General features: G+C 36.8%; 2 protein-coding genes across 2 annotated transcripts; one reads left to right on the forward strand and one right to left on the reverse strand.

The window, feature by feature from the left end:
* Window positions 1-5,718: 5,718 nt before the first annotated feature.
* LOC126586868 (uncharacterized) lies at window positions 5,719-9,845 on the reverse strand. Its single transcript, XM_050251836.1, has 4 exons — window positions 8,591-9,845; window positions 8,232-8,381; window positions 7,141-7,326; window positions 5,719-6,153 (listed from the first exon to the last, which is right to left on the reverse strand). The coding sequence occupies exons 1-4, from the start codon at window positions 9,734-9,736 to the stop codon at window positions 6,073-6,075; spliced, it is 1,563 nt and encodes a 520-aa protein (XP_050107793.1). The 5' UTR covers window positions 9,737-9,845; the 3' UTR covers window positions 5,719-6,072.
* A 12,500-nt stretch (window positions 9,846-22,345) lies between these two features.
* Window positions 22,346-22,720, forward strand: LOC126584768 (transcription factor MYB61-like). Its single transcript, XM_050249109.1, has 2 exons — window positions 22,346-22,500; window positions 22,587-22,720. Exons 1-2 carry the CDS (start codon window positions 22,371-22,373, stop codon window positions 22,718-22,720), a joined length of 264 nt encoding a protein of 87 aa, XP_050105066.1. The 5' UTR covers window positions 22,346-22,370.
* Window positions 22,721-25,626: the final 2,906 nt, after the last annotated feature.

Here is a 25,626-nt window from a genome sequence, read left to right on the forward strand (position 1 = left end):
TGGAAGTCACTATTAACATCTCCGCATTGCTCAGTGAACCGAACCACATGTTCTAACGAAGACAGGGACGATTCACCGGCAAAAAGGCTGAAATCCAGGATTTTAAAACCTTTAGGATATTCAAACTTCTCGACGTAAGCTGGGTACAGATGGATGAACTTTGGGAACTTTGGCCCCTTTTTCAAGGCCGAATCAATCATTCTTTGGACCTCGGTCACATCGACGGAGGCTGTTTCTACTTTCTGGTTGGGTCTGTCTGATCTGCTGCTTGATCCTTCTCTTTTTTCCAAGTCAATCATTTTGAGCTGAGCAGATCTTGTCTCGGCCTGTAGCGTTGATACCGAATTACCTTTAGGTGGAAGTTGCTGGGAACGGTCGGAGGGTAAGTCGTCGTAAACTTTACTAACCAATAGTTCGAGCATTTTGTTGTGTACCTCGTCATTATTGCATATTTTATCAAGTATGGTTCTTACTTCTTGGTTGAAAACCTGAGATTGCTCTTCGAGTCTTCTACAAAAAAAAGACCTAGTCGATGGATCAAAACCTTCGCCATCATCATCATCGCAATTTTCTATTAAAACGCCTCTGCTTCTGTTAGGGGCTTTTGCATTGTGAGGTTGGCTGCCGAGGCTAATCGGTGGATCAGAACCTTCGCCATCATCCTCATCGTAATTTTCTATTAAAACGCATATGCTTCTGTTAGGAGCTTCTGCATTGTGAGGTTGGCCGCTGAGGCCAATTTCCTGTTCCTGGAGCATCACGCTTATGGTCTTAGGCGTCGCGATGAAAGGAAGATTCTGAGCCTGCGACGAGTTCTCTTGTCCTAGATTCTAGATCAGAAGGTTGGTTGTGGACTTTCTCATGATTGTTTTCTTTTTAATCGATCGTGTTTCGACGGGTATGAACTTTGTAGTTTTAGCACTAGGTCTCATTGGGCGTGCCAAAATGTTGACCCTAAAAACTACCAAGCCTATGTGGCGTGCAGGCCAAGTAACTAATGAGCTAACTACGTCATTCAGTTGTGTGCAGGGCGTGCCAACTTGTCGACCAAGCTCGGTCGGGGAGTAGAATGTGTTGCGTGGCGTTGGGCGTGCTGCTGACTTCTTAATTTTACTACTGTGGCCGAGGAAGGAACGCGTCTCGGCCCTAGCGTTTTATAGCCTGAAGACAAGACTGCTAGTTCTGCGAGGTTCACAAATCGTCGACGCCGAATTCGGTCACAATGATTATATTCATAAGAGTATAAGCACGCTGAATCAACACCAAACTATATGGGCACAAGTACTCAAAACAAATGTACCTCTTAATCGTAAATGTAGTTCAGCCATCAGAATGCCGAACTCTAAATCCCACTTGCAAGTATCCCATCATAAAACTACTCGGCGTTTAATGTGTCGAGCATGGTAACTTGTAACACCTCACTTCGCCGAGAAGGCTAATGAGATGACCTCTGCCAACAAGAACTAGAAAATCCTTCTTGGCCGAGACTTGGATAGATAACCAATCAGCCTCGACTCAATGTTGTTTATCCAAACTGAAGGTGCTCCACGGTCGGCTAATTATATGGCAATAATGTTGTTTATCCAAACTGAAGGTGTTCGTCGGTTGCCTTCATAGTGTTGTTTATCCAAACTGAAGATGTGTTGGCGAAAAAGAAAATAAAAATCTCAAGATGTTTAAGAGGTTTCGTGTAGAGCGAGGGCTTGTGCAGGACAATTTGTATGTTGAATTGGATGGGCTTTCTTGTTGTATATTGTCTTGTATTTATAGGAGCCAACCTTATCATGGTTGAACCATAACTATACCCGGAGTTTGATTCTTTATCCTAATCTAACCACGTTTTGGTCAATCCTACCTCCATTAGGATTTTGAACCAAACTCTTTACCCGGCCGCATTCATTTCTCAAATCTTAGCATCCTCATTCCATCAAAACTTCTTTTCATACTACGACTCGACCCACTCACTCTTATCCAGTCCAATCCTTCTTGCAATAGGACTCGATCGACTTGATTGGGCGATTTATGATCACTGGATGGCCCATAGTATGTTTGGAAAAGCTTTGGGCCGAACATAAACCTACGCTCGACCCAATAATACTATTTTGGGCCCAAACACATATATCCAGGGAAGCTATCCTTCGATTTTAGCATGTAAATTCTGATAATATTGCACCACATAAAAAAGAAAAAGATAATACTGCACCGCCAACTATGACTTTGTGAAACAACATGAAATGGGAGGATCAATCTCTAATATTTCTAGAAATACCATTCAGTACATGCCGAAGAAGTTTAGGTTTCTATCGTAAAATTAATTGGTAGTATAGGGAGTAATTTCATCCTATTACTTAGAAATATAAGCAAAGTTTATCATCTCATTAATGTGAGATTTGGTCTAAAAACGCTCTCTTATATGTGGTGAATTTTCAAACCCCACATGTGGACAACACAAATTGAGCTACACGTGCACTAATTAGGCTTTACACGCGGAACAAGATGCTCTGATACCATGTAGAGAACAGAATATGCAGGCAATAGGATAACAAAATCTATGCAAAAAGTAAGTTGTCAAGAAAGAGAAGTCTATATTTAGGAGAACATATAGTTCTGACACCATGAAGAAGTTGAAGTTCTACTATGAAATCAATTACCAATATGGCGAGTAACACAATTACTTATAAGAACATGCAAGGTTCTTCCTCCTATCAATGTAAGATTCATTCTCAACACATGAAATGATAGTGATAGATCAGAAATATTCTGGAATCAGGATGAAGAAGTTTTCATATACTTTATTATTCTAAACATAAAATATTCAAATATTAGATCAGAACTCTTGATTAATGGAAAGAATTGTAGTTTTTGCATAAGAGCTCAAATGTTTGTTTCACAAAACCTGCAGTACGTAGCTGCAATATGTGCAGTTATGCACTCATGCCACAACTGAATGCACGGCATCTGTCTGCAGTGTATCAACTGTAATGTTTTTTTTTTTTTTTTTTTTTGTTTCAATGTGAGATTAACTCTTGATAATTATTTGAATCAATTATTGATGTCAAAATTAAAGGAATATGAGAAAAATATAGTTGTAAGTAGAAGTGGTAAATCAATCGATTGTGTTATTAACGGTATCTATTAAGACTCATTTAGTTTGATTTTGCCTTACACCATCATCACTACTACTAATTTCACTTTATATTATGATGAATATCAAATTAAACGGATCTTAACGGATACCCTATGTATTAACAATCCAATGATTTTAGTTGTATACTTCGAATTGAGAAACAACTAACACTACATATACAAAACTACCGCATTATTTGTTCTGCATGAAAGACAAATGGTTTGTTTCAGATGAAATCGTTAATATATTTCGATCGATGATGAAAAGCAGGCTTTGTGCAGTGCAGCTGATGGTTTTACACATTCGTAGCTCTCCAACATGACAACGAGGATATACATCGATGATCAATAAAGTACAAAAGAATGTGGTAGTGCCTGACACGGATGACACAGCCGTAGGGATAGGATCCAAATATTGGATTTGAAGTTTGTGTTTATCAACCACAATTCTGTCACATTGTTTAGTTGGAAAACTAAACTAATATGGATCGATTAATTTTTATAATGGACATCTTAATTTTGACATTGTATCAAAGTAGACAATTCATTTACGTATCGAGTTATATTTAGTTTTACTTATTTAATTAGATAATATTATAGAGATTAAATTTATAAACTAAATTGTTTAAACTAAATGATGGGTTGTTGATTGATTGAATTATTACTTAAACGTTGATAAACGTGTTCATTTTCTATTAATAGCACATTAATTAGTTTACAAATGTAATTTAAAATTTTATTCCCTTACCTTTACCCTATCCAACTTAATTGACCTACGAATACAACTCAATCTTGCGAAATTGAGAGTATGAAAATCTCAAATTAATTAGTAAATTGATGGGTTTTCTTTAGTTAGTCTCAATGAAGATTGTAATTGGTATGGGAATCTTAAAAAATATTTTGACACGAATAATGACAAGAGAAAAGACAATGAACGAAGATGGTAGCAGCATGCATCAGCAGATGAGACATCCATCAATCTTTTACAAAATTGAAATGACTTTGATCGATTCCAAGATGTCAACATCGAAAGTGAATGAGGCGAAAGGGTATCTAGAATAACCATAAAAATAAAGATAAAATGATGACCAGATGCAACGAATCCATTACAGTTCCCATCAACTGTATATTTTTAGCCAAATGATCTTAAGATTGACATAATTTCTTTAATTTTTAACAATGAAAATAAAAAACTGGCTTGTAAGTTTGTCCAACTTAAATTATTTTGGTCTTTTTATAAAAAAATCTGTCAATACTCTCGTTAAGTAGAGAGGTTAGTTTGACAAAAATATCATTTAAAAAGTGACAATGTTGTCGTTCATATAATAATTTAACGAGAATAATGACAAATTTTTTAATAAATAATCAAAATGATTTACAATGGATAACTCAGAGACTATTTTTATTGATTTTTATTTTCAGAAAACAGAGTGAGCAGTATGCCAATCTTAGGTAGAGGTGGCATCAACCCATAGAGTTGTTAATGAGTACTCGTTAAAACCCGTTTAATTTGAAATCACTATAATATATGTGAGATTGTTAGTTATTATGATAGTCTAAGGTGAAATCAAACTAAATACATCATATTAAGGTTCATTAACAACTCAATGAATTAATTTGCCACCTCTAATCTCAAGAATCATTTTGAATAAAAAGCAACTATACATATGGTATTGTGTAAACAAATTAGAGGTTACAAAATGTTGAAATTTTTTGTGGTTGGTACTTGTATGAAAGTTGTCCACATACTAAATAGCTCTTCGTTTAACAATACTTCCCTTTCTTATGTTTGAAATAAGTTCAGAGCTCGAATGCTCCTTTCCGGTGGATGGAAAAAGCGTGACGTTAAACAGCAACAAAAAGAAAAAGGGGCTTTGTGCTGGTTTTATGTTGGGGATAGTGTGTTTGGGCCTTAAATATCTACAACCCAATAAATTAGGCTCAACTGATCCCAAAAAGAAAGAAAAACATAAAAAAAAAAAAAAAAACATCTATAGCGGAAAACGCAAGGGTCCATTTAATATCGTTTTAAATTTTTAGTTTTTCTGGAAATGAAAAATACAATGGAGAGAAGAGGGATGAACAAAAGCCGAGAAAGGATGCAAATGACGTTTTATCGCAATGGCAAAAAAAAACGATATCTATGCATCCTAGTGTGGATTCGACTCCAGCCGATCCTTTTCTCCCCTAGCAACTAACAATTTAACCCACTAACACTATTGTTTGTCATAAAAACCAAAAAAGAAGAAAGAAAAAAAAGAAGTAAACATTGAGCAATTTTTAATAGGTTTTTGTTTTTCCCGTTCTCTCCGTTACACCCTCCCTGCACCCCTTAATCCACCCTTCTTATTCCTCCATATACATTCCGTTCATCTTTATTTAAAAAAATAAAAAATAAAAAAACCCATTAATTGCTTAAGTTAAAATCTGCACCCTAATCTTGTTCGGCTTCGATTGTCCTGCAAATGTAGCTCATCTCACTGATGAAAATTAATGCAACAAATCCACACTGATATGTATAAACATGATAAAGGATATGTATTAAGTATGTACTGACAACCTTCCGATAAACAAAAAAACCAGATAATCAGCTCACTCAGGAACTATTCTATTGGCATTCAATCAAAGTGAACGACATCGACATGCTCTACCTACAAAGGCTTAAGTGCTTCAGCAAAAGTGCAATGATGCAAAGAGAGCAAATTATTACACAAAAAAATGGTGCAACTCTCCGCGACCGCAGCAGATGACAATTTAAGACAACTTAGCATTTTCTTTTGCTAATGACAACCAAACAAGCTCAGTACAAGAACTACGAGCACAAAATTCTGAGGAAAAGAAAATTGAACTGAAAAACTTGAAGCATAATCTGTGACTTCTTTTTCCGTATGAGCTTATGTGGCGGACGTTTTGAGAATCAACCATTAAACAATAAAAGTTCTGAGGTTACTTGTAGTGCTTGGAAACCTTATCGACTAGTTTATCCATGAACTGGCATTTCCTGTCAAATCCCCAGCCAGGGTTGCTCTGCACATCAGAAGAATGTGATGAGCAAATGCTTCTGTAGCATTTCTTGCAAGAACATTTTAATACAAACAAAATAAAAATGGATGAAAACAAAAAGCAAACCCGAAGTTGCAACATACTCATTCCATGAATGGTAAAAGGAATTGCAAAATAACTTTAGTCAACAAAAGTATGCATGATTGGCATTGCATTTCAATATTATGTCGTAGAGATGATTAATTATTACTCTACACCTCGACCAAAGGCCAGTAAACAAGCATAAAATGTACTGACATGCTGGTGAAATGCTATTGAAAAGGAGTGTTTTCTAGTAAATGCTATTGAAAACAATTGTTTCCCTGATTTTTTGCTGTTGTGTCTCTATGTTTTGGCCCTGGTTTTTCTGTTTGGCTTTCTTGAATGAACTATCTTGACCAAAAAAAGAAGAGAGAAATTTATGGAGAAAACAAATAGAAAGGAAGAGAGGAGAGAGAGAACTTGGCTTTCTTGAATGAATTTGATATTGACCAAAAAAAGGAGTAATGGAGAAAACAACGAGAAAGGAAGAGTGAGAGAAAGAACCGGTGCAGTGGTTCTGGAAAGTGGTGGGCTGGGATTTTTTTTTTTTTTGTTAAATAATTAATTAGTAAATTATTAAAGGATTAAGTTGTTAAATAACAAGATATTGAAGTGTTTGTTAAAATAGAGTGTTGTTAAAGATGATTAGCTAAATTGACTAGCTACATTAGTTTTTAACACTATTGTTGGAGATGCTCCTACAATGTATCTATATATGCAGTCAAATCCATGTCACCAAACTCTTCTTTAAAGACGTTCCTCACACAATGCAGTGAAATAATTCCTAGACAGAAGAAACAGTACCTCCAACACATGACACAAGATGGTTTGACGAAAGAACCAACATAAGCAACAAGCCAAAAAAAAAAATTGCTGTTTTTCGTGCATAGATAAGCTAGAGATAACATGTGCACAGGGACAAATACATACCTGGAGAGAGAGCACTGCACGATCAGTGAATCGCTTTACAGATTCAGGTACCTTTGCAGGCAAAGTTTTAGCAACTCTTTCTAACTCTTGTTGTTGTTTCTTTGCAGTTACCCTATCTGGTCCACTGTAGTGATCAACAATTTCCTTCAACAATGGAACTCTTTCCATCACCTCTTTCACCGCTTCCTGATGATATCAAAGAGGCCATAGAATAACAGACACAAATGAGCCAGACACTTATAAGAACTGTAGTTTTATTATTCATGAGTATGATAGAAGTTTGAAAATCACCATACCAATTGCCATGAATTAAACAAATATAACCAGTGGCAGAAAAATAAAGTTTTAACACTGAAAAATCCATCATAGTTACAGTCGTCTGGTTCAAATAGTAACAAAAGAATTAAATCATAAGCAAAGGTCGACAAAAGTTTAACCAAAGGCGCATACGAAATGTCCAAAACTATAACCAGAAAGCCAAGTACATATAGGAAGTGTCAACTTTTTATCTTTATCTTTAGGTAATAAAAATCTATGCCAAAGAGAAAAAATGTCAAGCTAGAGAACAAACAGATGAGGTGAATACAAGAATCAAAACCCCTACATTCTGCATCATGGTTAAAGTCTAATCTTTGTCACTCCCACTCTGTCAACTAGAACACCCTGATGTTAAACAACTTGACTAACTATTATAGTATTATGTGATAGATAAGGTGATGAATTCTAAGACAAGCATATGTGTTCAAGAATAAGTTCAACTCATCATATCACTACCCGGTAAAGTACAGAGAGAAAAAGAATAGAAACAAAATGAAAAACTAGATGGCACATGTTTACTAACAAAGAAAAGATGATAGCGCAATCAAGCAAAAGAAAAATCAGATAACTTTTAACAGGTTTCTTGTTTCAAGCAAACCATAATTCCAAAGATCAAATTTAACTACTATCGAACTACGATGGCTAGGCCACAAAAAGCAGGCCAAACAAAACCCAAGCTCCTAATACAGGCCTAAAGCGTGACTTTTAGACAAAGACGCAGGATTTGATTTCAGAATAACAAAATCAGCGGACAAGATGACAACAGAACATACCTCCCACTCCTCATGACTTTGAATACCCTCATATGCCATCAAGAAAGGCTTCATCTTCTCAAGTGCATCCCGAAGAGAAATAGGCGGCTTCTCATCAATATCTGGATTTTTACTAAAGTCCCCCATCAGAAACTCTGGCTCACATTCTATCTGCAATCCAGAAAAATACAATCAACTATCACAATCTGTCGGGAAAATTATATAGTTGAAGGTTATAAGTTATCCAAAATTATCAACGTAAATGCACTACAACCAAAATTATTAACACAATCTGTCAGAAAACAACAATGCTTCAGGTTACTCATTTTCTAAACTTCCTTAGCAAGCAAAAAATTAAATAACATGGAAGATCTCCTCACCATATAATTGGTATGCATGGCATCCACAAACGCTTCGTCCAATGGCGAAGGGAGCACTTCACTACTCACCTCCTCAAACCCTTCAACCAATTTGTTCATATTCTCAGGGCCAAGCTGCTTAGCCAGCTTCTCACCATCAGCATTGTCTCCAAGATAAAGCCCCGAACCTTTTCCTTCATCCAAGTCCTTGCCTTTGTCACTCCGTCTAAAATCTCCCCTTCCCCTGCCTCGGCCTCCTCGTCTTCCTCTCATCCCTCTGCCTCTTCCACCACCGCGGTCGCCGCCGCCACCACCCCCCTCAACATCATCCCTTTGCAGTATCCCAAGTGCTTTCGCCACCGCCTCTTCCCGGGTCAACTTCGGACCTCTCGGCGCGGGTCTATTATGGGCCGGATCCTGGTCTGGTCTGGCCTGAATGTGCCGGTTCTCTTTCTCAATTTGGGACTTTGGAGCTACAAAATGCCTGTTCACCTCCTTAACTAGGAGCTCCGGGCTTGGTTGACTCATTGGTTTCCCCCGCCCGCCACCGGGCAATGGCGGGTCCAACCCGTCTTCCCTTCTGAAGAAAAAGGGTGTAGCGGGTTTGCTGGGGCCGGCGTCAGAGGCCACCGAATCACGTGCCTGTGGGCCCGGTTGCACTTGACCCGGGCTCGGTTGGCTCATTGGTTTCCCCCGCCCGCCACCCGGCAATGGCGGGTCCGACCCATCTTCCCTTCTGAAGAAAATGGGTGCAGCGGGTTTGCTGGGGCCGGCGTCGGAGGCCACCGGATCACGTGCCTGTGGGCCCGGTTGCACTTGATCCGGCTGGACACGACAAGCTGCTGAATCGGGTTTGATGGAAGAGACGAAGGAAGAGAAGGACGACGGTGGTTGGGACGAAGCCAAGGGTTTGCCGCGCCCATGGCCGATTCCGGGCACGGACGCTGGAGGGTCAGATTTGGGCTCGTTAGAATCGGACTGACCCGGGACGCGATTTGGGGCAACGAAGTCGAACTGACGGGAGGGAGATGGGCCGCCGCGACCACGACCTCGGCCGCCGCCGCTGTTGGAGGAAGTGGAGAAGGGGATTAGGGTTACTTTGGAAATGGAGCAGTGGGATGGATTGGTGAGCTTCCTGCCTATTCCAATGGCGGTTCCTCCTCTCATTTCTGCGATTTATGGGTTTTAGGATCGGGAGATTTTGAGGTTTAAGAGTCTTTCGCCGTTAGACAGTGTGAACTGTGACTCGCTGTGGAGTGGACAATTTCACTCCCGAGCCCCCGCTTTTCTATATTTTTTTTCTCTATTATTTTCTTTTTTTGAAAATGAAAAAAAAAAAAAAAAAAAATTGGATTCAGGGTTGTTTTTTGTACATTACAAATTCTCCCATTCTGATTTTATGGATTTAAATGGAGAAGACATGTGAAATTTAGGGTCTGGTTTTAATGTCACGAGCATTTTAGCTATCAGAGTTGATTTCTACGACTACTAAACTTTTAGTTTTAATTTTATTTATTCATTTCTTGTATAATTCAATATAATGTAATATTAAAAATATTCTAAATTTTATGCAAAATATGGATGATTGTATGGCTTGAGATCTATTTCGGATTTTTGTATCAAAAGCTAGTAGATTAAGAGATTCAAACCCTTCAAGATACAAATAAAAATTCAGGTTATTCAAATTTTTGAATATTTATAAAATGAATTAGTGGAATAAACTAATGAAGGCCGTAAAATTAAAATTGAGTAATTCAAATATCTCAATCCACGGACTTTGGATGCAAATATCCAGAGTAGATTTCAATCCTAATTGTACAAGTAAGAGTCCGAATGTCATATCGAATTATCCACAGGAACTTTTTTTTTTTTTTGGTACAATACAAATATATAGCTTTTGTGAAGGGAAGCCCAAGGACCAAATACAATCCAACAAAAAAGAAGAAGCCCAAATACTAATTTGCGACAAACAAGCCTAGTGAAACTAAGTGATGAACCCAAGTACATGGGATAACATAGTCTTTGCAAACCTCTACTGATCCAATTTAACCTCAACAGTTTGTGCGTTGCTACTTGCTTAAGCTATTTGTTCAGGAAAATACTCTCATGTTTAAATCCGTGTAATTTAACAAGATTACAGTTAAATATAGCATAATCTCATTCCCCTTTTCCTCTTCTGTTTGTGATGTAATTGGTCCTTGCAAGCATGTTGTGCCTTGGGTTCTAAGTCTCATGTTTCTTACCTCATTTGCATAATCATCATTACATATCATGGGCATGATAGTGCACAATGCGTCTTGTAAAGTGACACGAACATATTTAACTTTGGTGATGAGCATATGACTTGTGTGCCTTGATCACGAGGCATGGGATAATTTATCTGAGTAAGCATGTACATCGAGTCTCACTAATCACTTGATTTTATTCACTTGTGATCTTAGACAAAAAGTAAAATATCATAAGTTCACTATAGACGTTGCCTTCCAAATTTCCAATCAAACCAGAACCTCGTGTAAACATATTACAAATATTCAACAAGTTTAACCTAACAATCTAAAAATTACCAAAGATCTTCATTATGAACTTTCTTCCATCCCCTAATTACCACAGAACCCCACATTGCTGAGCAAAGCTTAATTAAGAGTATATCGCAATTACTTTCCACTCCAAACGCTTGAACTTTCTTCCTTTCAAACTAGTACTGACTGATAGGATTTTTACCACCTACAAAAGTAGGAATAAAAACACTTAAAAATACTTGCAAGAGTACAAGGTTGTCGTAGTATAGCGGCTCAAGTAATGTCGTTTTCCATAGGGACTGAATGAATAATTTGTGTTTAAAACCAACTCTTAATTAATTATTTAAAACAAAGTTTGGAAAATGTTGATTTTAGAATTTAATATAATAAAACGAATTTAAATTAAAAACAATTAAATAAATCAACTAGAAACCAATTTGTTTATACCATATTTAGGGCCTCGTATTTAGATCTCGTACAAATACTCAGGGGACTTAAATGTAATTATGGGATAAAGGAAGGGGCAAATATGTAATAAGTGAGGAGTCCTTATTCTATAAAAGGACCCCTCACCCTCACAATTGAGGAGGCCAACTCTTAGGCTCATTCTCACCCTCAGAGGCCAACTCTTAGGCTCATTCTCACCCTCAGAGGCCAATTCCTAGGCCCTCTCACCCTCTTTCAACGCTCTCACTCTCAGAGCTCTCTCTCCCTCCAAACAATACAATCAGTGTGGACGTAGCCCAAACCTTGGGGTGAACCACGATAACTCTTGTGTCATTTACATTTCATGCAGATTCACGGTCGGATTTACGTTGTTCCAAGACCTCCGGTTTTGTGCATCAACACAATTAAAGAAAACCAATTTGTCAAAGCCCTAGGGTTCATCCGTCACCTTAACAATCTTACGTAATTCTTCCAATTACTTATGAATTATCCATGCATATTTCGAAGGTTAGATTTTCCTAATATATATTCTACTTGAAACCTCCAACAGAACGTATATTTAACATACAACCCGTCCAGACGTTCGGATCAAATATGAACATAAAATACTCATTACGTTTTGTGAAAACCTTTTGAAGAACCATGCAACCCTTAAGACATGGTGTTCATCCTAATTGGAATTACAATTATTAACCACAAGAACCCAGCGCCAATTTCAGGGAGCCTTCCGACCAAAATTGCATCAAATAACTTTTCTAAATATCCTAATGATCGCAAATCACTAAGAGCAAGTCCACTGGAGGACTTTTTGCCCAGCACCCAGCCGAAAAAATAGGCCAGGACCCAGTGAATTTGCTCCAGCCGACCCAATTGACTGGCACCCAGCCCATGCCAGTCTCTAGCCCAGCCCATTTTTGACTGACCAAGGGACTGGCCCGTTTGTTTTTTTGCACTGGCGCGTGGCATTCACGCTTGTGTGGGCGCGAGTAGGAGACAAGAAATCAGGCCGTGGGGCCCGCGTGCAGGCGCACTCAGACCACAACCCGGGCTCGGCGACGTGGCCCACTTGTAGCCGTTGGATTTCCAACGGCTAGTTATTCTAGACCGTTGAATTTTCAACTGTAACAAAAAATTGAATTTCACTTTTAAACTGGACCGTCCGATCACAGATCAATGGTCCACGTTTTTTCTCCCAAAAAATTAAGAATTCACTTTTAAAAAATACATAAACTTTTTAATAAATTTTAGATATTATTATTATTATTATTATTTTATTTTGTATAAATTCAGAAATTAAAAATAAAATTATTATTTTATAATAAAAATAATAATATTTTAATAAAATGGACTAGGCTATTTTTTGTTAGGGGTGGAGATGCTTTAGCCTATTACTGTTCAATGGAGTCTATTACTGTTCACTTAAGTAGATAAATGCGCTGGGTGCTGGCATAAAGTCCTTAGGGGTGGACTTGCTCTAAGACAATTAGATAGTTTAAAACGGTGATTAATAATTCAAAATATACAAGCATAATATCATAAGTAAATTGAAAAGAAACTACATATTCTTGCTAAGGCTCGTGATCTCGCCCTAGCAAAAGAAATTAGTTACGAACAATCATAAAACAAAATATTATTAAGAACATGGAAAGAAAACACCTTGAAAATAAACTTCAAAAGCTCTCTAAAGTGTGCGTGTGTTTCCTCCTTGTAACATCTCACATCACCCAAGGGAATGGATCTTATAAGCCTTATATATATATATATTCTCATCTCTACCTAGCACGAGGCCATTCACGAACTCGCTTAAATTCGGAGTTCCACATTGCCCAGGGGAGTGGATCATGTAAGCCTTATATGTATATTCTCATTTCTACCTAGCACGAGGCCTTTTGGAGTTCACTGGCTTCGGGTTCCATCGGAACTCTGAAGTTAAGCGACTTCGCACGAGAGCAATCCTAAGATGGGTGACCCACTCGAGAGTTCTCGTGTGAGGTCCCAGAAACAAAATCGTAAAGGCGTGGTCAGGACCTAAAGCGGACAATATTGTGCTACGACGTAGTCGATCCCGGGACGTGGTGGAGGTTCGGGCTGGGATGTGACAATTTGGTATCAAAGCCAATCCCTAGCCAGAAGTGTGCCGACGAAAACGTCGGGCCCCTAAAGGGGGTAGATTGTAACATCCCACATCGCCTAGGGGAGTGGATCATGTAAGTCTTATATGTATATGTAGACATCGAAATTTCGGGAAATTTTCGTGTTCACAGTATATTCTCATCTCTACCTAACACGAGGCCTTTTGGAAGCTCACTGACTTCGGGTTCCATCGGAACTCCAAAGTTAAGCGAGTTCGCGTGAGAGCAATCCCAAGATTGGTGACCACTGGGAAGTTCTCGTGTGAGTTCCCAGAAACAAAACCATGAGGGCGTGATCGGGGCCCAAAGCAGACAATATCGTGCTACGGCAGAATCGAGTCCGGATGTGGTGGGGGTCTGGGCCGGGATGTGACACTCCTCCCTAGAACCCTAATAGCTAAAAATCCTTATTTATGATACTCCCAATTAAAACCCTCATGGAAAAGGTTTTCTAAAAACTAAGAAATAAAATGACAAAAGGATAACTAGAAATTACATTCTTATTCTGACTAGGAAATCTACCCATCAAAGAGATAGCCACATTTCTGAACCTTCAGTGCTCCAAAATAGGCCCAAAACGACTCCAATTAAAGATTAGGACCTCATCTTCAAGTTTCAAGAAAAGCCCAAGTCCAAAATCCATCATCTTCTAGCCCAAAAGTCGCAAATAAGCTATGCAGCCCAATCTGCTAACACTGCGCGCTAGGCATAAACTAATTCGCCACGATCAGATGCTTCAGGATAAAATTATGAAATTTTATGAATATGAATTAATTATGCTAATCATTAATCATTGGTACAAGAAAAAAGAAGAACAATTTTCATGTTAAAGAAGTGACGTGTAGGAGAATTAACCATGAATGTGAGATAAACTGATTAGGGACGGCGTTGGCCATTAACTCGGAGTGGATATAACTTGTATGTGTGCGCCTTTGTGAGATGACATGTTTGTATTAGATCTAATCATGTATACCTAAGATTAAAAGATCAAAGCCACACTTGTTGTGAGATTGTGCTAGTCGAAGAATTGTTGGTTAATTTCTTTGATGCGGGAAATTAAGCGGATTTGAGTCTTTAGCCTTCAATGGTCGATTCAAAGAGTTTGTTGGTTGACATGTATGAGCCTTCCAAGGTCCTATGCCTCATATAATTACACGGCACTGACATTCAAAAGAGAACAACCTGAACATGTAACGACTTTTGACGTCCACCATTACTTTTTTTTGTTGCCTATATTCCATATTTTCTTATAGTAAATGCTACTTATTTGATCTTCTCAGTGGATTCAGGAAATATTATTAGGAGGATCAGCAAAAATAGTGCGCGTAGCTTGCAATTTTTTTTTATCAGAAATAACATGCATATCGCCATTTCATCGAGCCTTTGTAGGGCTAAAGTCATTTGGAAAGACATATTGCACACCTGTTAATGTATGCAAAGGGCAACCGCCCAAGGTATCCATGGACATTCACAGAGTCTTGGTAGGCCTGAAGTCAGTTGGAGGGCATGTATGAAGCCAACTTTAATCTTCGAAAGGGCATCACTCAAGGTATCCATGGACATTTACCGAAGTTTAGAAGGTCAGCACTCAAGGTATCCATGGACGTTTACCGAAGTTCGGGGGTGGCCAACTGACCCCCTACCCCTCAATGCATCTGTCACTGTCAGTAGTATGAATATTGTCTCCAAGATTGAGTGTACGTCTAAGTATGAACTATTCCAAATTGTGAAACTGAACCTTAACCTAGGCTTATATTTGAAGTTTCTTAACAGTTTATATATTTCTGTCGCTTTCTATAGAAGACAATGTATATGATTGTCAAGAAACTTCAAATATAAGCCTAACTAGGTTAAAGGTGACAACCCTAATTAACCAAATGATGTCATTACCAATTATAAATTAACAATGCATGTCCAGCAAGACTGTACGTACAGCGAGCCACTCCATTTGGCTGCAGATCTTTTCACAGTATCACAAGAGTAAGGCAGAAATGAGAACGAACGATTTCATATCGTCAATTATTTTATTTATAACTTCAAAGAGACAACAATTGCAGTAATCAGATTAGCAAACAAGTGAGTTGATATTGGTCCTTTCTTTCTATATATTGACGTCCAAGACAAGGATTAATTTGCAAAAGACAGTTAGATAGTTGAAAACAAAACATGTATGCAACCACAAGAAACATCAAAATCAGATTGAGTCGTTGTCATTTTTCATTTAAAATACTTGGAATAATGTAGAGACAATAATGAATAGGGTTAGAAAGAAAGTGACGATCCTATTCTTAGAAGATAATTAGTTGTTGGGTTGTTTTAAACTGAGAATTCTTGTGTTTAATTAGGCCTCAAGATGTCTTTTTTTTTTTAAACAAAATATTTTCCGTGGTTTCAATTTTTACTAAATTGTGGTCAATAAATTTTTTTTGTACAAAGATATTTGAAACCGGGGATTTAAAATCGCTACTTATGAGATCAAATATGAGGTCGCTCACTTATAAATATAGAAGAATACCATTAGTCTATATAGTTTGTCCTTTCTCTTATTGTCTTTGGCGACTTCGTCAAATGCAATTTATGTGTACACACATTTATAAAGAAGGAAATCAAGTTATAGATGTTTTAGCTTCATCTGGGGCAATTAGTTCTGCTTTTTACTGGTGTCTACGATTCCAAATTTTGTAACCTTTGTTCATGCTCATGACTTTTCGTTTTGTTTCTATTATCGTTTTTGTTGATTGTTTTGTCTTTGCAGGTATTGACATAGTCTCCCTGCTTGTATCTTTTTCGTGTACTTTCAATTATTATCAACAAGTTTGGTGGAGAAGGGGGTGTGGGATTTCTAGGTGTAATGGTCGTCACCCCTTCAGAGGAGAGTAGATGTCTCATACGCGACCATTGCCAAATCGCGACCATTGCCAAATTTCAACCATTGGCAAATAGCTAACCTCACCTAATCTTTCTTCATTTGAAAAAAAATATGTATACATATATCTATATATTCTTTGGTCCCTTTTTTAATGACTACCCTGGCTTGCTGGCCATAATGGACTCCATAGTTTGAATACATTCATTGAACCACATGCAAGTTTAAATCACCATGAAATAAGAAAAACATATAGAATGCTAAAGCTGCATGGTAAAGTTTTTATCGGAGAGATTCTACTCAAGATATTCCCATCGATTAGCGCGATTGTAAAATTTGTTAAACATAATTAATAGTGAGCTATCCCACTAATTAGTGGGTCACAAGACCCCTCTTAACATAATTTCCATGGCATTCCGAGAATAACGTGATTAATTTCTTAAGGCACCATTCATGCATGACTAATTTATTAAAGGGTTCTTTAGAGAAAGGTCCTTGAAATTCCTATTTTTCAAACAAAAACCCAATTAATATTAAACATTCAAATAAAACCCAAATTTCAAATAGACTACCATGTAGATAAATATATAACCAATTATTACAACATATTTACAAATTATGCCACAAAACCCTAATTATGTTAATAAATATTATTACTCACCCTAATTATGATTAGCAATTAACCCCATATGAAAATTTTACCTTTTTTGTTTCATAAATATTATTAACATATATATATATATATATTAATTTACCCATATTCATAAACAATTATAGGCATATTTTTTGTATAAAAAAAAAGGATCCTTTGTATAATCAGTTATTTTGCATCAAATAATATTGTTTGATAAATAAAAAAAAACAAGAATCAATTAACATTCTTTTATTTTGTAGGTAAATTATTTTACACAGATTATTACATACATTAGCCATTTTGATTTGTTATTATATATGCGTGTCAAAAATATTTTATCTATATTTATATGTAAAGTATAAGTAAATTAATTTTTTATAAGAATTAAATAATAGGTAAATTATATTGTAGGTACAATATGTTTTTTTTTAAAGAAAAATTGAAATTTATAAACAAAAAGTAGTACATATATTATATTTTCAATCAAATTACATTCCTTTATTTTGTAGATAATTTTTTTAAAGCATTGTTACATATACCGGGCACATTTTAGTACTAATATATATATATATATATATATATATATATATGTGCAAATATATATTAGTTTTAGTAGGAATTATATATTGTAGGTACATTACATTTGTACAAAAAAAAAGGTAAATTAAAATTCATAAAAAAAAGGTAGTAGATATATATATATTTTTTAATCAACTTACATACCTTTATTTTGTAGGTAAATAATTTTACATGCATTATTACATATATTGGGCACATTTGAGTAATATATATGTGCAATTATACTTTATTATATCAAATGTAGATAAATTAATATTGAATCAAATAACATTTTTTTTATTTTGTAGCTAAATTATTTTACATGTATTATTACATATACTGGGAATATTTTATTACTAACACATATGTCCAAATAATTTACCTATGTTTTTATGTAAATTACTCCATAGTTCTCTTTCAGTTTCCATTTGGTAAGAAAATGACAAGATTAAGTTAAAATTGTTATTTATTTATTTATTTAAAGGAAAGTATAACATTAATGTTTATTTATTTTTTGCCAGAAGCATTAACATACAATTTGTTATGATATATTAATATACAATGAATTTAAACATTAATACATTTTTTTTCATTAATCCCTCCCTTCAAATCTGCATAGAATTAAATGTATACATTAAAATTGTAATTAAGGGTATTTTAGGCATCTGAAAGATGCAAAATGTGTAAAGTCAAACAGAATTAATGAATTTGCTTATGTGGAGCCTAGTCATTGGGTTTTATTCAAGTAAAAAGACTATGTCGGGTTTTATGTAAAGAAACTTGAGTTTCAAGGGCTAAAATCATATTTGCAGTTTATTAAATCAACACTCGATTTGATTGTCCCTCTCAAAAGGAAATCATTATCATGCTAAAAGACAATATGACACACACATATATGTCATTTATGATACTTTAATCAAAGAAAATATTTACTTACGAAAAAAGGAAATTAAAATAATTCTGACTCTTTGAGTTTTGTGGGTTTATTAAATTAAAGTTATCAGAATCATTTCGATCATTAACCAATAAACTTTCAAAGAATAACCCTACTCCTTTAAAGTAAAACTGTAGCTGCCGACCCCTTGTGTTTGGTTTTGAGGTCTGTGGCAATCCTTCTTGGTCATTTCCCTCTTTCCCTCTTTGTTTTCAGTCATGGTCGTTCTATAAATATGCCGATGAGAGTCTTCATAGTTGTTGTCGTGGTCATGACTTTGACATTTGCTGTTTCTAATTCGAGGTGATGATTTTTGTGGTTTGTGTACTTGACAAAGGACTATGAGGAGAACACTCAATGTTTGTTGGAGGTGACTCATATATAGAAGAGTTTCTACTGGCGATTGCAAGAGCATCAGAGAATGGAGCAAAAATGAACTCGTGGTGCCTTCAGTTCTTCGACTTGCAAAGTTCAATCCTCGTGATTAAGATTTGGGGTTTAGGAAGAAGTCATACGTGGCACGAATTTTATCCTATTTTTTATGAGTTTTGTAATTGTGGTGGAAATAATAGTATTTTGGAATGCGTGGTCTCTTGAACTGTACTCCAATTTCTAATTGCTCCTAGTCATTATGCTTCTAGTCCTTTTAGTTAAATTGAACTTAGAATATGAAGCATGACTGGGATGCACTCTAAGACAAGGGAAAACACGCATAAGTAGCTTGAAAGGTAAGAGCCAGTATTTGGTTTTAGCCGAGATGATTATAGGGATTGATCAACGTAGGAAGCTTCGTTTTAGTGCAATATAATGGCCTCTTGTCACATTCTTGGGTTAATCAACAGTACCCTCTCTCATTATTATCATTAGCTATCAGATGTATTCCATAAGTGAAAGTAATATGATATATACCTCAAACAATTTATCAATTAATGTAGTTTCTTTTCCTATGAATATTCTGATGATCACTTGCACGTTTTTGGAAACACAACTTTTTGTGTATATATATATTTGTAGCGGAGGCTTTTTGTTTACTTTGGCAGAGCAATTAATTAAAGGGGAGAGCTTGCTTGTTAAAGCAAGCATGCACATACGTTTTTGCCTATAGCAATAGTGACTAGAAAGCTTTCACAGTTACTGAATGAGAAGAAAGAGATATAGAGAAAGAATAAAGACCAAATTTTGCAGAGATCTTTTATTAATTTTATCAAAAAGACTCTAGTTACTTGTTTAGCCTTAGTATATTTGCTTTTTATCTGTTTAATTAGGGTAACACTGGCATAACATGAACATAAGCTTGACAGGAGTTTTGTGATGAAGTGGTAATTAGCGACCATTGGTGTCACATCCCGGCCCGGGGCGGATCATTTCCCGGGCCCGCTCTACCACCGTAGCACGATATTGTCCGTTTTGGGCTTACCATTCCCTCACGGTTTTGTTTTTTGGAACTCACGAGCAACTTCTCAGTAGGTCACCCATCCTGGGAGTGCTTGTCACATCCCCGCCCGGGGCGGATCATTTCCCGGGCCCGCTCCACCACCGTAACACGATATTGTCCGCTTTGGGCTTACCATTCCTTCACGGTTTTGTTTTTTGGAACTCACAAGCAACTTCCCAGTAGGTCACCCATCCTGGGAGTGCTCTGGCCTCCTTCTCGCTTAACTTCGAAGTTCCTACGGAACCCGAAGTCATTGAGCTCCCAAAAGGCCTCATGTTAGGTAGGGATAGGAATATACATGTAAGGATCACTCCCCTGGGAGATGTGGGATGTCACAATCCACCCCCCTTAGGGGCCCGACGTCCTCGTCAGCACACCACGGCCAGGGTTAGGCTCTGATACCAAATTGTCACATCCCGGCCCAGGGCGGATCATTTCCTGGGCCCGCTCCACCACCGTAGCACAATATTGTCCGCTTTGGGCTTACCATTCCTTCACGGTTTTGTTTTTGGGAACTCACGAGCAACTTCCTAGTGGGTCACCCATCCTAGGAGTGCTCTGGCCTCCTTCTCGCTTAACTTCGAAGTTCCTACGGAACCCGAAGTCAGTGAGCTCCCAAAAGGCCTCATGCTAGGTAGGGATGAGAATATACATTTAAAGATCACTCCCCTGGGCGATGTGGGATGTCACAGTTGGCTTACGAGAAGGGCAAAATTTTGGTGTTAAAATAAGCATGTTATGGTCTAATATTGCAGAAAACAAAATTTAGCCTACTCTCAATGCTTAAATTCACTACATACTACCATGAAAAAAAAAAAAGCCCATTCCTATATAAATTTCTAGCTCTAGCATTAATGAAATAATCAAATTATTTAGACACACAAAACTGACGCATTTAACGAAATAATAAAAATATTCAGCAAATGTGGCTTTGTATGTCTAAATATAACATCACCTGTCTTTATGTTATGTGAGCCCGCTAGGGTTCATTTTGTAACCATACGAAAACTGGAATAAGTTCTTCAACAAATTTTTAGTTAAAAAAAATTCTGAAAACAAAATATGGTTATCAAATAGCTAGCCCCTAAATAAACTACTCTAATATACGGGAATTTAAACTTGGTTGCAATGGGGAGGGACGTGCTGGTCTAAATCACATCTACAACCAAAATTTGAGAAGCACTTATATAAGCTTGAATAATCGTTGGCAGCAGTTTATCTAATCACATAATTTTTTTTATTACAAGCGATATTACTACTCTAAGCTACATTGAAGGGAGACAGAAGGTTTGAATCTGGTACACAATGGATTGAAGATGAAGACTCTTACCACTAGGACAATGCACCACTTGCATATATTGTATATATAACAAATCATATATTTTGTCCACATATAATTGTAGATGGCTTGTGTTCTATTAACATTAGGGATATGTTCTTTCTTTATTGGTGTAATTATACATGTCAAAATACTAAATTAGTTATTTATCGGCATTTCCATTTTAGTCATATATCTAAAGAATAGTTTTTAATTTGGATAATTTTTTTTAGAGATAGCCTTTGATTGAGAGGCCTAAAATATGAATGGTTTCAGTCCTTAAAATGCATTATGGGGTACGTTGTCTTAAGAAAGTTGGGTGCATTTTTTTTCTTACAGTAGGATCATTATTGAAGAAAGAATGTGCATGCATGTAATCGTGTAGCAATCAATTATGAATATCGAACATATATTATACTTAAAGGTTGCCTTGGCCTCGGTCATGCATGTGTCGGTCAGACACAGTAGTACATAGGGGTCTCTCTCTTACACTAATTAAGTAATCAAATAATTGACCATCTATTTGTTAACTACATTGTAAAAGATGGATAATTGGTACAGAGGAAGAGGAAAATGATAGAGAGCAACCAGAGAGATTGTATTGATAGAATTCAAAGAATGTATTCAATTGAACTTAATGAAAATAATAGTTATACAATCCCTTATATAGCCATATATCCCTATTACAATAATACCCTTCTAACTATACTAACAAACTCCACTACTGAAATAGTGTCATGTGGCATTTCTGTTATTACTAAACATTTCTGTTATTACTATTGGATTGAAAACTGACATAATTTATATCTGATTATAAACAAGTATATGTCTATATATATGTACATATATTGTGTGTACATAATTCATTACTAATGACAAGCACAGAAACCGCCCCTTAGAGTGATGGCCTTTCACATGTATGAAATACAAAATCAGGAAGAGTGTAAGCTGGGCTGAGATGGGCCACCGCTGCTGCGGCAAACAGAAGGTGAAGAGAGGTCTATGGTCGCCTGAAGAAGATGAGAAGCTTAGCAAACACATTACCACCCATGGTCATGACAGCTGGAGTTCTGTCCCAAAACATGCAGGTATACATATATTGGATTAATTACATTTTTCAAGTTCATGAATTTGTGAGTGAGAAAGTTTCATTTTTAGCTCGGGGTCATGGCAGGCTTGCAGAGGTGTGGCAAGAGTTGCAGGTTGAGATGGATAAACTATTTGAGACCCGAACTCAAGAGGGGATCCTTTACTCCTGAAGAAGAACAGACTATCATTGATGTTCACAGAATTTTGGGCAATAAGTGAGGATTTAATTAACCATTTTTTTTAAATTTTTTGTCAAACAATACTTCGTTTCTTTAAAAATGTTAGATAAGAGTCACTTAGTGCTACGGTCTAGTAGTATTTCTCTTCAATTGTAAGTGAGAAGTCTTAGGTTAGATTTTTGCCAAAAGGCGAATTTGAACTACATTATTACTAGCCCACCCCCCCCCCACAGATAATATTGTTAGATAAGAGTCACTTAGTACTACGGTCTAGTAGTATTCCTCTTCAATTGTAAGTGAAAAGTCGTAGATTAGATTCTCGCCAAAAGACGAATTTGAACCACATTATTACTAGCTCACCCCCCCCAACAGATAATATTATTAAACAAAAAATGTAAGATAAGAGGCCGTCGATTATGATCAGTAGTTGAATTACATCAATTATTATGCTCAGTTGTTAATTAATTAGTAGTAGCACCACCACACCATTAATTTCAACTCATATAGTGTGAATTAAATGTGTTCTCTCTAACATTACTCTATTTCTTCATATGCCAAAAAGGCAAAAGAAAAGGTGGATTCATCGCAATTTGATGTTGTTTGGTTTGGTTGTCACAGATGGGCTCAGATTGCCAAGCATCTCCCCGGAAGAACAGACAATGAGGTGAAGAATTTCTGGAATTCATGCATTAAGAAAAAGCTCATGTCACAAGGTTTGGACCCAAAAACCCTTAACTTGCTTCCTAATTCTCATCATCAGAGATCAGCTTCTAACAAGGTTGCAAGCAGCAGCCAATCACCACTACTGCAATTACATAGTCAACAGCTGTTAGTGTTTGATAGAGTGAATTCTAATGGGGAAAAGAATGAACATAGAGAGAAGAAGGTGGTTGTTTCTTTTGTTCTGCAGCAACTCAGAAGAAGGACATTGTTTTCATTGAATGCCTCTGTCTCTTGCACATAACGTGCAAGAAGAGATATATTGCTTTACAAAACTGAGCTGGATCAAAAACATTTAAAACAGATCTCAGCCACACATTTAGCTAATAGCTAAGATCATCACACATGACACTCATGGCCTTTACATCTATATATCTTCTCACTTAGTATTTAACATAAGTGCATACACATATTAACATCACAGCTTATTTCTAATCAGCTATAGACTTATAATTCAACACTCCCCTTTAAGTCTAAAGCTGATTTCACTCCAAGTTTGCTTCTGAGAAAATTAAATCGATCTTTGGTGAGAGGCTTTGTGAAGATATCTGCCAATTGTTCTTCTGTGGGACAGTAGATCAGATTAATGATGCCTTCTTGTAGAGCATCTTTGATAAAATGAAACCTCCTGTCAATATGTTTAGTTTTCTGATGAAACACAGGATTCTTGGTGATTGCAATTGCAGCAGTGTTGTCACAATGCATTGGAGTTGCTTCAGTTTGTAACTCACCAAAATCTTCAAGAACAAACCGAAGCCAAATAGCTTGAGCAGTTGCCTCAGAGGCACTGATATACTCTGCTTCTGCAGTGGAGAGGGCTACACAATTTTGTTTCACCGAAGCCCATGAAAACACCCCACTGCCAAAAGAAAAAACATATCCAGAAGTACTCTTGCTATCATCAACAGATCCTCCCCAATCACTATCACAAAAACCAATCAACATTGCCTTCTTTCCCTTCACATACTCCAAGCCATAATCCAGGGTGCCTTTAATGTATCTTAGCACTCTTTTAGTAGTACCAAAATGCTTGTTTGTGGGGCTATGCATGAATCTAGCAAGAAGACTGGAAGCATACATTATATCTGGTCGAGTGGCTGTAAGATATAGCAGACTTCCCACAATTCTTCTATATTGTTCCTCATTTGCTGATCCACTATCATCATCTTTACACAGTTTGTCTGAAGGAACAAGAGGAGTAGATACAGATTTGCATTCACTTAGGCCAAATTTGTTCAACAGAAAGACAGCATATTTTCTTTGGTGAATGAAAATGCTAGACTGAGTTTGAATAATTCCCATGCCAAGAAAATGATGGAGAAGACCCAAATCAGTCATTTCATATTTGATCATCATATCTTCCTTAAATTCTTTCAATATATCATTGCTGTTCCCAGTATACACAATGTCATCCACGTAGATTGAAACAATCAGAATTTCATCTCCCCTTGTTTTGGTGTAAAGAGTAGCCTCACTTAGGCTTTTCATAAAACCACACTGTGTAAAATAGGTATCAATCTCCCCATACCAAGCTCTGGGAGCCTGTTTGAGACCATAGAGAGCTTTATGGAGTTTATACACTTTGTCTTCCTTTCCTGTGATTACAAATCCATCAGGTTGCTCTACAAACACCTCCTCTTCCAGAACACCATTAAGAAAAGCCGATTTTACATCAAGCTGATAGAGTTTCCAACTCTTTTGTGCAGCCAAGGCAATGAGAGTTCTGATTGTATCCAACCTAGCAACAGGGGCAAAAGTCTCATTATAGTCTATTCCTGGTTTCTGGGCATATCCCTTTGCAACAAGCCTAGCCTTGTTCTTTTGCACAGTTCCATCAAGGTTGAGTTTGGTTTTAAATACCCATTTAACTCCAATTATAGGCTTATTAGTTGGTCTGTCTACCAACTTCCAGGTTGCATTCTTCTCTATCATGGAAAGCTCATCCTTCATAGCTTTCATCCAAGACTCATCCTTTGCAGCATCTTCATACTTTTCTGGTTCTATGATGCACAAATTGCACTGAGCAAGAACATCTTCCAGATTTCTCCATTTCAATGGAGTATGATCAAAAGCTTGTGAATCTCTCACATTTTCACATAATCTGCTAGAGAACTCACTTGACTGTGCTTGTGGAGTAATCTGAGCATCATCAGTATCCCTTAGAGTTTCTCTCAAATAACCTGGTGATGGATTATTTGAGACTTGAGTCTCATCATCTGTGAACTC

This window comes from Malus sylvestris, chromosome 10 (genome assembly GCF_916048215.2).
Source record: "Malus sylvestris chromosome 10, drMalSylv7.2, whole genome shotgun sequence".
Taxonomy (NCBI): Eukaryota; Viridiplantae; Streptophyta; class Magnoliopsida; order Rosales; family Rosaceae; genus Malus; species Malus sylvestris.